Raw genomic sequence first — 18032 nt, forward strand, 5'->3', positions numbered from 1 at the left:
GGAAGCCTCGTTTCATTCCAACTATGGAAGATAGCCCAGTGGCGCCTTTGGCTCAGAGTGAGCAGAGAAATACGGATGCACGGAAGCGTATCCGTAAGGAAGATCTTACTCTGGATGAAGATGACCATCAGAATCTTTTACTAGACACTCCTGAGAAAAAGCCTGGGAATAAAAGACGCAATACTGGTCACAAGAAACAGGATAAGAAAGATGGCCCAGACAGTTCTGCGTCATCGCCTATACCTTGGACCGAGGCTCTGCAAGATCTTGAAAGAGTTCATCGAGCATTGAATCTGGTTTACACGTTCTGCTCTTCGCGCAAACATGTGATAACAACATTTGATACTCTCCGACCAGCCGTTGAATCGCACATTAAAAGAGCATTAAGAATCCAGGATGTCGCACAAATGGTTGCTCTCCGCCCAGAAGCCATGAAGTTTGAATACACCAATGAGCTTATGCTACAGCTCAACACTAGAGGCGCGCAGAGGGACGATATCTTCAAAGCTTCTCAGGGTTCCATGTCCCAAATGCCGGCTCACGATGTGTCTGTTGGCGGATTGACTGGGAATGAACGTCTAGGTGATGGGGCCGATGACCAGACCGCAATGAGTGGGCGTGAAGTATTATACCTAGAATTCATCGATGGTGATTTGAAGCGACAAGTGCTGGATAGAGAAACAGGCGAACCGACGCGACCAACCCAAAAGCTAAGGAAAGAAAAGCTGAAAATGCCCGTGTACGGCCAAAAACAAATGATGCAGCTCATAGAACGACGTAACCAGAAATTTGCTATTGCTATCAACGACTTCCTCAAGAAATGTACAAATGATGGCGAGGATCCGGAAAAAGCACTCCATGAAAGAGCCGAACATTATATACCCAAATTGACGCCAAAAGAGCCTCGGTCAACCAATCGTACAGCGAGTACTATCCCCGATTCCATTCCTCATGAACGACAGAGTATTTCAGAAATACTGCTTCAACTCAAAGAGAGTGAGTGGTATTCCGGCCAAATTGTACCCGATGGCCACAGAGTATTCGAACCACAGAGTCCCAAGTATGGAGGTCTCAAGTTTCTGTTATCTCAAGAGTTAGTGAATGCTCTCTATAATGCTAAACATATAACCCAGTTCTACACCCATCAAGCTGAGGCTTTGAATGGGCTATATGAAGGGAAAAATATCGTCATATCGACTTCTACCAGCTCTGGAAAATCGTTAATCTATCAGTTGCCAGTCCTGCATGCTTTGGAACGGGATACAAACTCAAGAGCTTTGTATATATTCCCTACCAAAGCACTGGCCCAGGATCAGAAACGCAGCCTCAAGGACATCCTGGCATTCATGCCAAGCCTCAATCAGGTTTTAGTGGAAACCTTTGATGGAGATACTCCTATGAATCTTCGAGATGTTGTTCGAGAAGAGGCGAGAATCATTTTTACAAATCCCGACATGCTTCACCTCACAATTCTCCCCCAGGAACAAAGATGGAGAACATTTTTGAAGAACCTGAAATTTGTGGTTGGTTAGTTTTCTCCAGATCGGCCGGTAGAGCAATTCACTAACTAATAAATTAAGTTGACGAACTGCATTATTACAATGGCCAGCTGGGATCTCATGTTGCCTTTATAATGCGGAGGTTACGACGCATATGCGCAGCGGTGGGAAACCGGCATGTTCAATTCATTTCCTGCTCTGCCACAGTAGCCAATCCGGAAGAGCATTTCAAGTTGATATTTGGAGTGTCTAATGTCTGTTTAATCGACTACGACGGATCACCATCAGGAAGAAAGGAATTTCTATGCTGGAATACCCCTTTTAAAGAACCAGGAGATCCTACCAGTGGACGTGGTAACACCAAATTCGAATGCGCTCGTCTATTTTGCGCTCTTCTGCTGAGGGGCGTCAGAATCATTGCTTTTTGCAGAGTTCGTGCGCAATGCGAGGCATTGACTAACGCGATAAAACAAGAGCTGCGCGAACTTGGTCGTCCGGAATGTAGCAATTTGGTAATGGGCTATCGAGGCGGCTATACGGCTCGAGACCGACGAAAAATCGAGGCAGAAATGTTTGAAGGGAAATTACTGGGTATAGTGGCAACTACGGCACTTGAACTGGGCATTGATATCGGCACACTGGATTGCGTTCTCACTTGGGGCTTCCCCTATACTATTGCTAATTTACGACAGCAGAGTGGCAGAGCTGGAAGGCGAACCAAGGACTCGCTGTCTATCCTAGTAGGCGACAGTTTTCCAACTGACCAGCACTACATGAACAATCCTGATGAGCTTTTCTCGAAGCCAAATTGTGAGTTACGTGTGGACTTGGACGATATACTTATTCGGGAAGGGCATATCCAATGCGCAGCCTACGAGATGCCCATTCGGCAAGATGAGGATATGCAGTTTTTTGGCCAGGACTTGCCTCAGATCTGTCAGGGGCGATTGGTGAAAGACGAATTGGGTTTCTTTCACTGTCACGACCGCTTTCGTCCCCACCCAGCTAAATATGTTGCCATTCGTGATGCAGAGGACGAGCACTTTGCTGTCATCGATATTACAAATGGGAGGAACGAAGTCTTGGAAGAACTAGAAGCATCGAGGGCGACTTTTACCATATATGATGGCGCCATATTCCTCCACCAGGGTAACACATATCTTATCCGAGATTTTTTACCTGAAAAAGGCATGGCTAAGGTTGAGAGGGTCAATGTTGAGTGGAGTACCATGGCGCGAGACTTTACTGATATTGACCCTGTGGAAATTGAGGCCATTCGCACAATACCTAGGTCCTCTTGCCACGCCTACTATGGAAGTATAAAGATCCAGCAAAATGTGTTTGGATTCTTCAAGGTCGACAAAAGAGGGCGGATCATAGACGCAGTGCAGGTAGACAATCCTCCTGTTATACGGCATAGCAAGGGAATGTGGCTGGACATACCGCGACAAGTACTTGAGTTACTACAAGATAGACAGCTCAATGCTGCGGCATCCATACATGCGGCAGAACATGTAATCATGAGTTTGTTGCCAGCGTTCGTCATCAGTTTACCTGGGGACGTACGAACAGAGTGCAAAGTGGCTCTTAAAGAATTCGCCAAGAAGGAAACAAAAAGAAAGCGACCGGCCCGGTTAACCTTTTACGATGCCAAAGGGGGTGCCAATGGATCCGGCGTCAGCACAAAAGCTTTCGACCATATTGATCATCTTCTAGAACGTGCGTTGAAAAGAGTCGAAGAATGCTGTTGCCAACAAGGTTGTGTTGAGTGTGTGGCTTCCGAGATATGCAAGGAATCCAACGAAGTTATAAGCAAGGCAGGATGCCTTGTCATTCTTAGAAGCCTGCTGGGGGTCGAGGTTGGAACAGACAACTTACAGCCGGGGCCGGAAGAGTTGAGTTCTCTGGGAATTGAGACTATAACTTTCGCAACACCAATCCCAATGAAGAGAACATAGCAAAAGATGCTAGTGGTGATGGGACATGTATCAGAGTTATCTATACAGTCTTACGCACAAGTCACTGCTTCTGTTAATTTTATCGTCATAATCCAAAGCCGTATCGCAATGATACTTTGCGACAAGCTTCACAAGTATCCAAAGGAACAAGAGACAGAACGCATAGATCTGACTTGGAGAGCTCTCCTGGCCAATGAAGCTTAGATCGGGAAGTTCCCTTACTCTAATTTTCAATACTACGGATACTAGATTTCTAGATAATACCATCATCAGCTTCATATTATACAGTTCAGTCATCCACAACTCGATATGGAACACCAAGAGCCAGTTCTTCCAGACTCACGTAGAAACTTCACCCATGTTCCTACCACACATTCTCAAGAGTTTGCACAGCATGAAGCGGCAAATGGCCGTCTCATGGACATAATCGGCACGAGGAACATGACGCTGCTGTTAGTTTTCGACTGAGTCCAGGGCAAAAGCTCTCCTGGGTCAGCGATGCTGCTTCTCTATGGGTAGATGAGATTAACGAATGTTTCATCGAAATGAACAAGTGGCTCACAAAGATCTGCTTTTGCCCGGTTAGAGGACCTTAGGATCATGGTTTTCCAGCTGCGCTATAGTGGCTACATGCCTTCATAGGAACGATTTATATAACGAAGCGAAAGGGTTTCCTATCTGAATCACCCCAACTTATACGGTACCCCTATCTCTGCGTCTGTAGCCAGAAACGCTGTAGCCCACAGCGGAGACGATCACAAGAAAGTCAGACGATGCAATCCCAGTGATTGTTGATGGAACTTCAGGGACTGGCTGATGCACCAAAAGCGGGTGAAGCCCTCATACCGGCAATCCATGAGGCCAGCTTGAAGGTATGGAAAGGCGCCGCGAGCGTTTATCAGTAGGCTCAACCAAAGGTCGGCATCCCGGTTCCAAAACCTCATAGGAAAGGCACACAGTGGCATAATGTCCTATGACAAGACATCCCAGCATCACGGGCCAGCCAAAATCATCCAGTGATTGGACTGCCTGACCCGGGTGTGACCCGGGTCCCTCCCAGGTCCACATGTATGGCTTCTGTCTATTAGACAATAGCTTTCGGTTGATTACCTCTATTGGATCAATACATTAGCGTTTTTGGCATTGTTCAGTTACGTCGTCTCATGTTCTCCAGTAGGTGCGCCAGTGTCTGTGGGTGTTTGCCAGCTGGCAGCTGGCAGCTGCCAGTACCTTCGCACCTTGATCATTCAATGTTAAATTTCGTTTGCTTTACTTTTGATGCAAACGAATCCATTTTCTTCAACCTCCCAAATTTCGTATCGCACCTCCCTCTCTGAGGTCGCTCAGGTATTCACCCTCCCCCTTGCCTGCTCTAGAAGACAAGGACTTATCAAGCCTAGCAACTCTCATATATCAGCGGGATATGCCAGAGGAAGACTCAAAGGCGCCCTCGATTGAAAGCCTAGAATGAGCTCCCAACAAGGTGATGAGATGCCAACTCCCACGAGCACTCAAGAAACCAATGGGACCGCGCGAAGTTCCGGCCAACCCCCGATGATGAGTTCTCAGGCGACGCGAGACAGGCTTCAGGCACTGTTCCCAGAGGGTACCAGCGTGCCAACTCAAAGCATTAGCAACGTCTGGCGATCCTACGATGACATGGACGAAGAGGCCAGGCTTATCGCAGACGACCTTTTGGGTACACTCGCCGCATTCAATGATCAGCAACCCGTCTTCAACGAAACCGTGAGAAGGAATTTCTGGAACAGATGGGTATTTGCCTCAGGCTGGGATACCGACTGCACTGTTCAAGAGCCGGGCAGCATCCGTAACAGGACAATGGCAGAGTCTTCGTTGGAGGTTGGGACAATCATGCCAGGAATGCCTCGACCCAATGAGCGAGTGAAGAAGAATCAGAACACACCTGCTCACCGACTCGCCGGCCAACCTGTGTTTCTGAGGCCACAACCAAACTGGGGTCACTACGGAGTGGCATTCAAATATTCCGACATCAGGGGCGGTGCCATACCCTCCCAATGGGTACAACATTCCCCAGGCTACAGTCCTATGCGCTGAAGCCGTGGTACGTTGGGATGTGGCGGAGTGTAAGCGAGTCACAGGACATAACACAACCATGGTTGCATTCTGGGCACGATGCAGACTCGTTCACTGGTTAAGGGATCGGCAGGTGGACGTCCGGCGCCCTACCGAGGAGGTCCCTCGTGCAGAGGACCATTCCAAGTTGGTGCAACTAAAGACATGCAGCATGATTATGGATGAGATGACGGTGTTGGTATCAGATCTCCGCAGCCGGCGTGCTAGACCCGTCAACAATAGGGTTTCTTTTTAATTACTCATTCGGCTTTATAGCCTGGTTTATAGTGAATTGATGAGAATGATTTAAGTCTTCTTGACACTGAGTTATTCCTTGTTGAGTATAATAGTAAAGTAAGTGACCAGAAGTCTGCCACTACCTTAGACCCTGATGCAATTCGCTTGATAAAATATTAGCCGGCTTATAAAAGTACTTCTGTTTTACCTACATAAGTAGAGAGGCCCATAAGTATTTTTAAAATCTTTATTACCTCCTTGTTATAATAGTAGTATTAAAATTAATTTACTTAGTAATAAAAATAAAATAAAATAAAATACTATTTTAGCTATAGTAATTACCTATGGACTTAAAATCTTATAAAATTAAATATATATACTTTATAGTATTATCTTTAATTATATTAATTTTTAGAATTTTCTAAAATTCTTAGAATTTTTATAATAGAAGTTAATTATAGTTAATAAATGTTAAAATAGTTTTTTTATTATAAAATTTATTATTTATTAATTTTTATAATTAATTAATTTTTAGTATATTTTTTAATAATTATATTATTTATAAAGATTTATATAGTTTTATTTAATATAATATATAATTATTAAAAATTAAAAAATTTATATAAAATAAATTTAATTAAAAAATATTTTTAAAGAAAAGTAAATAAAATTAATATAATAATTAAGTTATATAATTTTATTAATTAATTAATATTTTATTAAATAAATTATATTAAGATTTTATAATATAATATATAATTTCTCTTAAGTATAAAAAATAAACTATTTAAAAGGAATTAATTATAAAAAAACTTATATATATAATAATAATTTTTAATAAATTATTTTATTAGCTTTTTTAATAATTTTTTTAATATTTATACTTAGCTTAAGGTTTTTAGTATTTTTTAATTAATTTAGCTTATATTTTATTTTATTTAACTTTAATTTTTATTTTTTTAAAGTTTTTAATTATAAGTTTATAATTTTATTAATTATAAATTTAATTATTTATTTAGCTATTTTACTATATATTTATTATAATTAAATTATAGTTATTATTAAAAAAAAAGTAGTTAAAATATATTATTTTATTATATAATTTTTTATATTATATATATAATTTATTTTTAAAAATTATTATTACTTTTTATAATTTAATAAAAAAATAATTATTTAATTTAATTAAGTTATTAAACTATAATTTATAAATTTAAAATTTATATTATATTTAAATTTTATTATTTATGTTTTTTTATATATTAGTTATATTATATTTAAACTTTATTATTTAAGCTATTTTATATACTTTAAGTTTAATCTTAAACCTTAATTAATTATATTTTATAACCTAAATTTTTAAAATTTAACTTAGTTAATTATAATTAATTAAATTAAGCTATAAGTTAATTTTAAATTTTAAACTAAAGGTTAAAATATAATTGTTCTTTAATTTAATTATTATAGCTTTATTAACTTTTTTAATAATAAATATAACTTTTATAATATATAATAAATTAAATATTATATATATTATAATTTAATTATTTTTAAAAAATAAATATCAGGTGCTAAGAAGCTTTCAAGCTAGAAGAAAGCGTTAAAGTTTAAGCTACGGCCTTATGGCTTAGAAAAGGTTTATAAAAAGAAAAGGATTCCCTTTTTATTTTAAAAGGTTTAGAGATAAATATAGTTATTATTGGATACCTAGCTGCTTAAGAGTAGCTAGAATATAGATTATTCTTTTCTTTAACTCTATTACTTTCTTCTTTATACCTAGCTCTTTGATAATAAATTTTTAAATTTTAAAATTTATATTAATAAAATAATTAAATTAAATATAAATAAATAAATTTTAAATTAATAATGTAAATATAATAATTATTTATATTTAATTAAGTTATATTATAATATTATAATTATAATTAATTATTATATAAATTTAGTATTATATTTTTTTATATTTTTTATATTTTTTATATTTTTTATATTTTTTATATTTTTTTATATTTTTTATATTTTTTTATATTTTTTATATTTTTTATATTTTATATATATATAATAAATTATTAATAATAATAAAAAGTAATTTATAATTTCTAAATTATTTTTATAATTTTAAAATTTATAATAAAATTTAAAAAAAAAATATTATTAATAATATAAAAAATATTATTTTAATAATAATAAATAATAATTATATAAGCTTTATATAAAATATTTATTATTTAAATATAAATATTAAAGTATTTATATAATAATTCTTAAGTAATAATAATTTAATAAATATTTTTTAAAAATAATATTTTTAAAAAATATATAATTTATATTAAAATTATAAAATTTATTTTTAAAATAACTTTTTAAAAAGTTTAATATATTATTTAAATTATTTTTAATATAATAATAAAATATATTTATTTTAATTTTTTTATTAATTATAATTAAATAAAAACTTTAAAATATTATATAATAAATAATTTATAAAGATAAATTAATTAATTAATTAATTTAAGTAATTATTATAATATTTTTAAATTAAATTTATATAAAACTTTTATTAAAAATAATTTTAATTAAATAAAATAAAAAAAATATTATATTAAATAAAATAATTATTAAAGTTTTTAAAAATTATAATTTTAAATAAATTATAAAAATTATTAATTTAATTTTTAATTTTAATATAATTATAATTATAAAATAATTATTTATTTAAAATATAATAATAATATTTTAAAATTTAATTAAAAAATATTAATATAATATAATTTAAATATAAAATATATTTAAATTAAATTTAAAATTATTATAAAAACTTAAATAATTATAATAAAATAAATATTTTTAATTTTTTTTTAAAATAAAATAAATTAAAATTTAAAATTAAATTAAAAAAAATAAATTAAATTAATATTATTTATATTAAAGTATAATAAAATTATTATAAAATTATTATAAATATAATTTTAATTATATTTATTATATTTATTATTAAAAAAATTAATAAAATTATAATAATTAAATTATATTTTAATTTTTAATTTTAAATTTAAAATTTAAAATTAATTTATAATTTAACTTAATTAATTATAATAAATTAAGTTAAACTTTAAAAATTTAAATTAAAAATTATAATTAATTAAAATTTAAAATGAAATTTAAAAAATATATATAAAATAACTTAAATAATAAAGTTTAAATATAATAAAATATTTTTTTATTAAATTATAAAAATCAATAATAATTTTATTTAAAAATAAATTATATATATAATACTTTTAAAATTAAAAAAATTACTTTATAAAATAATATATTATTATAATAATAAACTTTTTTAATAATTAAAAATAAATTAATAATTACTATATATTTATTATAAATAATTATAATAATTAAAAATAATAAAAAATTTACTAAAGTTTAAAAAGTAAAAAAAGTAAAAAAAAAATAATTTAAATTAATTATATAAAAAATATATAAATATATTAATATTTATTAAATAAAAGTTTAATAATAATTTATTATTTTAATTTTAATTAAGTAATTAATTTTTTATATTTAAAAAAAAATAATTTTTATATAATAAATATTTATAAATATTTTTTATTATTTTATTTTATAATAATTTTAATATTTAAATTTTTTTATAAAATTTTTATTTTAATAATAATATTATTATTATTTTAAATATTTATATAAATAATTATTTTTAATTTTTTTATTTATTTTTTTATATAAAAAAAACTTTTAAAATAAAAAAAAAACTTATATATTATATTTTTATTTTAAAAATAACCTAAAGTTACTTTAATTTTAATTATTTTAAAAAAATATATTATTATTTAAAATTTATTTTTATTAATATTTTTAAAGTTTTATATTTATAAATATATTTTTTATTTATTTTTTAATTTTATTTTTAATTTAGTTTTTTTTAACTTTAATTTTATTTATTTTTTTATAATTTAATAATAATATATTTTTTTTATTTTATTTTTTATATATTTATAATTTATTTTTAATTAAAGTAAATATATATTTTATATATATTTACTTTAAAAATTTACTAAGGTAATTAAATATATTATTTACTTTTATAAATAATTTTTTTAATTTTAAAAAATTATTTATTTTAATTTTAAATTACTTTATTTTATTTAAATAAAAGTTATATTTATTATTAAAAAAATTAATAAAGCTATAATAACTAAATTAAAAAAAAAAACTATACTTTAGCCTTTAATTTAAAATCTAAAATTAATCTATAGCTTAACTTAATTAATTATAATTAACTAAGTTAATTTTAAAAATTTAGGTTATAAAATATGATTATTATATTAAGGTTTAAAACTAAACTTAAAGTATATAAAATAACTTAAATAATAAAGTTTAAATATAATATAACTAATATATATATAAAAAAACTTAAATAATAAAGTTTAAATATAATATAACTAATATATATATAAAAAAACTTAAATAATAAAATTTAAGTATAATATAATTATTATATTTTAAGTTTATAATTTATAATTTAATAACTTAATTAAATTAAATAAGTTTAATTTTTTAATTAAATTATAAAAATAATAATAATTTTTAAAAATAAATTATATATACAATATAAAAAACTACTTAAAAAAATAATATACTTTATATAAAAGTAATAAACTTTTTTAATAAAAAATAAATTAATAGTTAATATATATTTATATATTTAGTATTATTATAAATAATTATAATAGCTAAAAATAATAAAAAACTAACTATAATTATAATTAAAATAATAATTATTATTATAAAAATTTATAATAAAAATATTATTAATATTATAAAAAAAATTTACTAAAGCTTAAAAAATAAAAAAAATAAAAAAAAAATAACTTAAATTAATTATAAAAAAAAATATAAATTAACTAAGCTATTATTAATTAATAATTATTAAATAAAGGTTTAATAATAATTTATTATTTTAATTTTAGTTAAGTAGTTTATTTTTTATACTTAGGAAAAATATAATTTAAATATTTAATTTTAATTATATTAAAAAAAAAATCTTTTTAATATATTATAATTAATTTTACTTTTTTTTATTCTTTTTATTATAATATTATTATATTATTAAAGCTAAAGTAAATATATTTTAGTATTTAAGTAAATTTTATTAAGTTAATTTAATTATTTTTTTAATTAATTTTTAATATTATAATTTATTTAAAATAGTTTTTTTTTTAACATATATATATTTTATTTTTAATTTAAAATTAATTATAATTTAATTTATAAAAGTATTTTTATAATAATAATAATAATAATAATAATAATAATAATAATAATAATAATAATAATAATAATAATAATAATAATAATAATAATAATAATAATAATAATTAAATTATTTTAAAAAAAAAATATTATAGAGTTAATTTATACTTAAAGTATAATTATTTTAAAAAATATTTTTATTATATTAATTTTATTTAGTTTTTTAATTAATAATTAATATTAATATAATTTTATTATAATTTTAGTTTTTTTTAATAAAAATATAAGAAAAAAAAACAATAATAATAATAATAATAAATATAAAAGTTTTTTAATAATAATTTAAACTTAATTTTTAAATATAAAAAAATTAAATTTTTTATTATTTATATTTATATTATTAAAAAAAATTAAATTTTTTTAATATTAAGTTAATTTTATAATTAACTTAATTTAATTTTATATTAATATTATTTTTTATATTTAATATATTATTTATATATATTTATACTTTAGTATTATTTATTATTTAATTATAAATAAATAAATTTTAATTTATTTTTAATTTAATATTAATTAATTTTTAATTTAATATTAATTAATGTTTAATTTAATATTAATTAATCTTTAATTTAATATTAATTAATTTTTTTTAACCTTAATAATAAATATTAAAAATATATTTAATAAAAAAAATTATAATAAAATATTTTCTTAAATATAAATAATAAACTATTTAATTAAAACTAAAATAATAAATTATTATTAAATTTTTATTTAATAATTATTAATTAATAATAATTTAATTAATTTATATTTTTTTTTATAATTAATTTAAATTATTTTTTTTAATTTTTTTTAATTTTTTTAATTTTTTAAACTTTAGTAAATTTTTTTTATAATATTAATACTATTTTTATTATAAGTTTTTATAAAAATAATTATTATTTTAATTATAATTATAATTAATTTTTTATTACCTTTAGTTATTATATTTATTTATATAATTATTAAAAAAGTTTATTATTTTTATATAAAATATATTATTTTATTAAATAGTTTTTTAATTTTAAAGATATTATATATATAATTTATTATTAAAAATTATTATTACTTTTTATAATATTATAAAAAAATTAAGTTTATTTAATTTAATTAAATTATTAAATTATAAATTAAAGTTAATTATATTATATTTAAATATTATTATTTAAGTTATTATATATATATATATATATTAATTATATTATATTTAAATTTTATTATTTAAGTTATTTTATATATATATATATATATATATATTAAATTTAGTTTTAAACTTTAATTAATTATATTTTATAATTTAAATTTTTAAAATTTAATTTAATTAATTATAATTAATTAAATTAAATTATAAATTAATTTTAAATTAAAAATTAAAAATTAAAATATAATTTTTCTTAACTTAATTATTATAGTTTTAGTGACTTTTTTAATAATAAATATAATTTTTTTATAATAAAATATTTTTTTTTATTTTTAATTTAATATTTAATTTATTTTCCTTTAGTTTTTTTTTTAATATTATTATTATTATTTATTAAGTAATTATTATTAATTTAACTATTATAAAAAATATTATTATTATAAGTTTTTTAATTTAATTTTACTTTAATATTACTTTAATTAATATTTTTTTAAAATTAAATTTATTATAATTTTATTAATAATATTAATTATATTTATTTTAATAATATTATTTTTTTAAATTTATTTTTAAATTAATAATAATATTAATAATAAAATATTATTAAAGTTTTTTATTAATTTTTATTATTATTATTAAATTAATTATATTATTATTATATATATTTAAGTTATTATTTAAAATAATTAATTTTTTATAATTTTAATTGATTTCTTAAGTAATATTAAAGTAATATTAAAGTAAATAATATTATAATTATAATTATTAAAATAAAAAAATATTATTTATTATTTGATTTTATAATTAAATATTAATTTATAATTTAAATATTTTTAATTATTTTTAAATTTATTTTAAATTTACTTAAGTATTATTTTTCTATAATAATTTTATTAATTATATATAAAATATAAAAATTATAATATTTTAAATTTAATTAATTATTTTTTTATATATTAATTATTAAAAGTTTTTTTTTTTAATTTTATATTTTTTTATAATTATAATATTATTACTTTTATTATGAAATAATTATTATTTAATTTTAAAATACTTTAATTAATTTAAATTATTTTAATTTATTAAATTAAAAAAATTATTAAATTAATTTTAAAATAGTTTTTTTATAATATAAAATTACTTAAAGATTATATTATTTATAAATTAATATTAATAAAAAAATTTATTATTTTTTATAAAAAAAATAATTTTAAAAAATATAAAATTTTATTTTTAATTTATTATTATAATAATAAAAAATAATAATATTTTAAAAATATTTTAATTATAAAAAAAATATTAAAATTTTATTTTTTTATTTTTAATTTTTTATATTTATAATTTTTATTTAATTATTAAATATTATTATTTTTATATTTATATATAAATTAAAAAATAAAATTATTATATTTATTTTTAAAATTTAAATTAATATTAATTTATATATTTTTATAATATTATATAAATAATTTATTTATAATTTATTAAGTTTTTTTATTATATTTTTAAATTTATTTTAAATTAAAATTAAAGTATATATAATTTTAATTATATATATTAAAGTATTATAAATTATAATTATATAAAATAATTAAGTTTATTTAATTTAAGTTTTTTATATTAATATTATAAAAATAATTAAAATAAATTTTTATTTATTTATTTTTATATAAAAAACTTAAAATAATTATTTTAATTTAATTTTTAATTTATTTATATATTAAAAAAATAAATATTTTATTAAAATATTATTACTTTAATTTTTAATTAAATTTTAATTTATTTATTATTTTTACTTTTATAAAATATATTAATTTATTTTTATTAAGTTTAAAAATAATTTTAATTTTAATTATTTAATTAAAGTAAATTACTTAAGTAATTTTAAATTAAGTATAAATTTTATTTAATTTTTTTTTTATATATTAATATATTAATATTATTAATAAATTTAATAATTAAAATTTTTAAAATATTATTAAATTTTTAATAAAAAAATAATATTTAAAAAAAAAAAAAAAAAAATAAAATTTAAAAAACTTTAATTTATATTAAAAATATTATTAAATTTTTTTATTAAAAATTAATTAAATTTATTTTATTTTATTATAAATTTCTATTTAAAAAATTAAATATTTTAAAATTTTTAATATATTTAAATTTTTTAATAATTTAAAGTAATATATTATATTAAATATATTTATAATATTAAATTAAAGTAAAAAAATATTATTACTTTAATTATAAATTATATATATTAATATTATAAAAAATATAAAATAAATTTTATAAATTTATTAACTTAATTAATTATTTATTTTTTAAAATAAATATAATTTAATTTATTATAAATATAATTTATATTATAATAATTATTTTTATAATTTTTTTTAAATATATTAAATAAAAATATTAAATATTAAATATTTATATAAATTTTTTTTTCTTAAGTATAAAAAATAAATTATTTAAAGGAATTAATTTTAAAAAAAACTTTATATATAATAAACTTTAATAAATTATTTTATTAATTTTTTTAATGATTTTCTTAATATTTTTATTAAGCTTAAAGTTTTTAATTTTTTTAATTAATTTAATTTATATTTTATTTTACTTAATTTTAATTTTTTTTAAAGTTTTTAATTATAAATTTATAATTTTATTAATTATAAATTTAGTTATTTATTTAGTTATTTTACTTAGGTTATAATTAAATTATAATTATTATAATATATTATTTTATTATATAGTTTTTTATATTATATATATAATTTATTTTTAAATAAAATTATTATTATTTTTTATAATTTAATAAAAAATATTTATTTAATTTAATTAAATTATTAAACTATAAATTATAAAGCTTAAAACTTATATTATATTTAAATTTTATTATTTAGATTTATATATATATATATTTATATTATATTTAAACTTTATTATTTAAGTTATTCTATATATATATTTTAAATTTAATTTTAAATTTTAATTAATTATATTTTATAATTTAAATTTTTAAAATTTAATTTAATTTATTATAATTAATTAAGTTAAATTATAAATTAATTTTAAATTTTAAATTAAAAACTAAAATATAGTTTTTCTTTAATTTAATTATTATAGCTTTAGTAATTTTTTTAATAATAAATATAAATTTTATATAAATTTTTTATTTTATAATTTTACTTAATATTTTAAAAATTATAATTTTTATAATTTAAAATAATTTAAATATAAATTAATAATTAAAATAATATTAATTAATTATATTATTATTAAAATAAATAATAAATAATAAAAGTTTTTTATAATTTTTAAATTACTTTTATAATTTTAAGCCTATAATAAAATTAAAAAAAATATTATTATTAAATTCCTTAAGGTTAATTACTTTTTATTATAATAATATATTAATTATAAAATAATATTATTAATAAAAAAAAAACAGTTTTAATAATAATAAATAATAATTATATAAGCTTTATATAAAGTATTTACTATTTAAATATAAAATTTAAAGTATTTATATAATAGTCTTTAAATAATAATAACTTAATAAATATTTTTAAAAATAATATTTTTAAAAAAAATATAATTTATATTAAAATTATAAAATTTATTTTTAAAATAATTTTTTAAAAAATTTAATATATTATTTAAATTATTTTTAATATAATTATAAAATATATTTACTTTATTTTTTTTTTTAATTATAATTAAATAAAAACTTTAAAATATTATTAAATAAATAATTTATAAAAAAAAATTAATTAATTAATCAATTTAAATAATTATTATAATATTTTTAAATTAAGCTTATATAAAACTTTTATTAAAAATAATTTTAGTTAAATAAAATAAAAAAATTATTATAATAGTAAAATAATTACTAATATTTTTAAAAACTATAGCTTTAAGTAAATTATAAAAATTATTAATATAATTATTAATTTTAATATAATTATAATTATAAAATAATTTTTTATTAAAAATATATAATTAAAATAATATTATAATTATTTTTAAATAAATTATATAATTAAGTTTTATAAAATAAAATAAAAATATAATTAATATAAAATTATTTTATATATAAATAAAAAATATATTATAATATTATTTATATATTTTTTTTACTTTAAGTTATACTTAACCTAAAGTTAATTTTATTTAAAAATTTAAAATTATATTTAATAAATTTAGAAAATGTATATTTAATATTTTAAGTATTTTATTAACTAAAGTTATATTATTATAAATTTAATTTTATAATTATTATAAAATAACCTTAGGTTATAACTTTATATAAATTAATTAAAGAAAATATTATAAAATAATTATAATATATATTAAATAATTATTTTTAATAATTATAAATAAACTTAAATAAAATTTATAATAAAATTACTTTAAATATTAATTAATATTTTTATAAATTTTTAAAAAAAAATTATAAAAATACTTTAATAAAATATAATAAAAAAAAATAAAGTTAATTTACTTAACTTTAATAAAATAAAATCAATTTAATATAATTATTTTATAAAAACTTTATATATTTAATAATATTATAATTAATTTACTTAATTTTAATTATAATAATTATTATTTAATTTATAATAAAAAAAATAATAATTTATATACATAAATAATATTTTTTTAAAATATTTTATTATATTTATAAATTTTAATATTATTATATATTTTATATATTTTTTAATATTAATAAATAATGTTTTATAAATAAACTTAATTTTTAAATTAATAAAAAAATTAATTTATTTTTAAAATATTTTACTTAATAATTTTAATTTATATTATTTATTATAAAATTAATATAATAAAATATTTTAAAAAAATATTAATTTTTTTATATTAATAAAATAATAAAACTTAAAAATATTTATTATAAATAAAATTATTAAATTTATATATAATTATAAAATAAATATTATTAAATTTATATATAATTATAAAATAAATATTATTAAATTTATATATAATTATAAAATAAATATTATTAATTTTATATATAATTATAAAATAAATATTATTAATTTTATATAAGTAATTTAAAACTTTAATTTTTATTATAAAAAGTTTTATAATTTAATTAATTTTAATTATATATTATAAATTACTTAAATTATAATTAATTTATTATTAATAAAGTAAATTAATTTAATAATATAAATTTAAAAAAAAAAAATATTAAAATAATAAAAACTAAAGTAAAAACTTAATTTTTAATTAATTATAATTAAAAATTAATAATCTTATTAAAATAACTTAAATTTTATATTATTTAATTAATTAATGTATTTTAAAATATAATTAATTTTAATATATTAATTTAAATTTATTATAATATTAATTTATTATTATAAAAAATATTAAAAATAAATAAAGTAAATTATTACTTTAAGTATATAAAAAACATATATTTAAATTATAAATTATAATATAATTAAAATATTAAAGTTAAAGTAAATAAAAAAAAATTTTAAATTATAATTAAAAAAAAATATTAAATTTAAAAAATATTATTATATAAAATTAATTATTTAAAAAATAAATTATAAAAAGTTAAAAAATAAACTTAATTTTAAAATATTTTTTTTTATAAAAAACTTTAATTATTAAACCTTAAATAACTTAAACTTAATTTAATAAAAATAATTTTTTATATAAAAAAAGTTAATATATTTATAAATTTTTTTTTATTTATAATAAATATTATAATTTAATTTTTAATTAACTTTAATATAATATTAAACTTTTTTTAACTTC

General features: G+C 18.6%; 2 protein-coding genes across 2 annotated transcripts; both read left to right on the forward strand.

Annotated features, from left to right (window-relative positions):
* Positions 1 to 23: 23 nt before the first annotated feature.
* On the forward strand, positions 24 to 3457 carry T069G_01038 (DEAD/DEAH box helicase domain-containing protein; the record flags this gene model as incomplete). Its single annotated transcript, XM_056168248.1, has 4 exons — positions 24 to 93; positions 145 to 516; positions 583 to 1527; positions 1581 to 3457. 4 exons carry the CDS (start codon positions 24 to 26, stop codon positions 3455 to 3457), a joined length of 3264 nt encoding a protein of 1087 aa, XP_056033564.1.
* A 1467-nt stretch (positions 3458 to 4924) lies between these two features.
* T069G_01039 (uncharacterized protein) lies at positions 4925 to 5533 on the forward strand (the record flags this gene model as incomplete). The annotated part of the gene is made up of 1 exon (XM_056168249.1): positions 4925 to 5533. One exon carries the CDS (start codon positions 4925 to 4927, stop codon positions 5531 to 5533), a length of 609 nt encoding a protein of 202 aa, XP_056033565.1.
* Positions 5534 to 18032: the final 12499 nt, after the last annotated feature.

This window comes from Trichoderma breve, chromosome 1, assembly GCF_028502605.1.
Source record: "Trichoderma breve strain T069 chromosome 1, whole genome shotgun sequence".
Classification (NCBI taxonomy): Eukaryota; Fungi; Ascomycota; class Sordariomycetes; order Hypocreales; family Hypocreaceae; genus Trichoderma; species Trichoderma breve.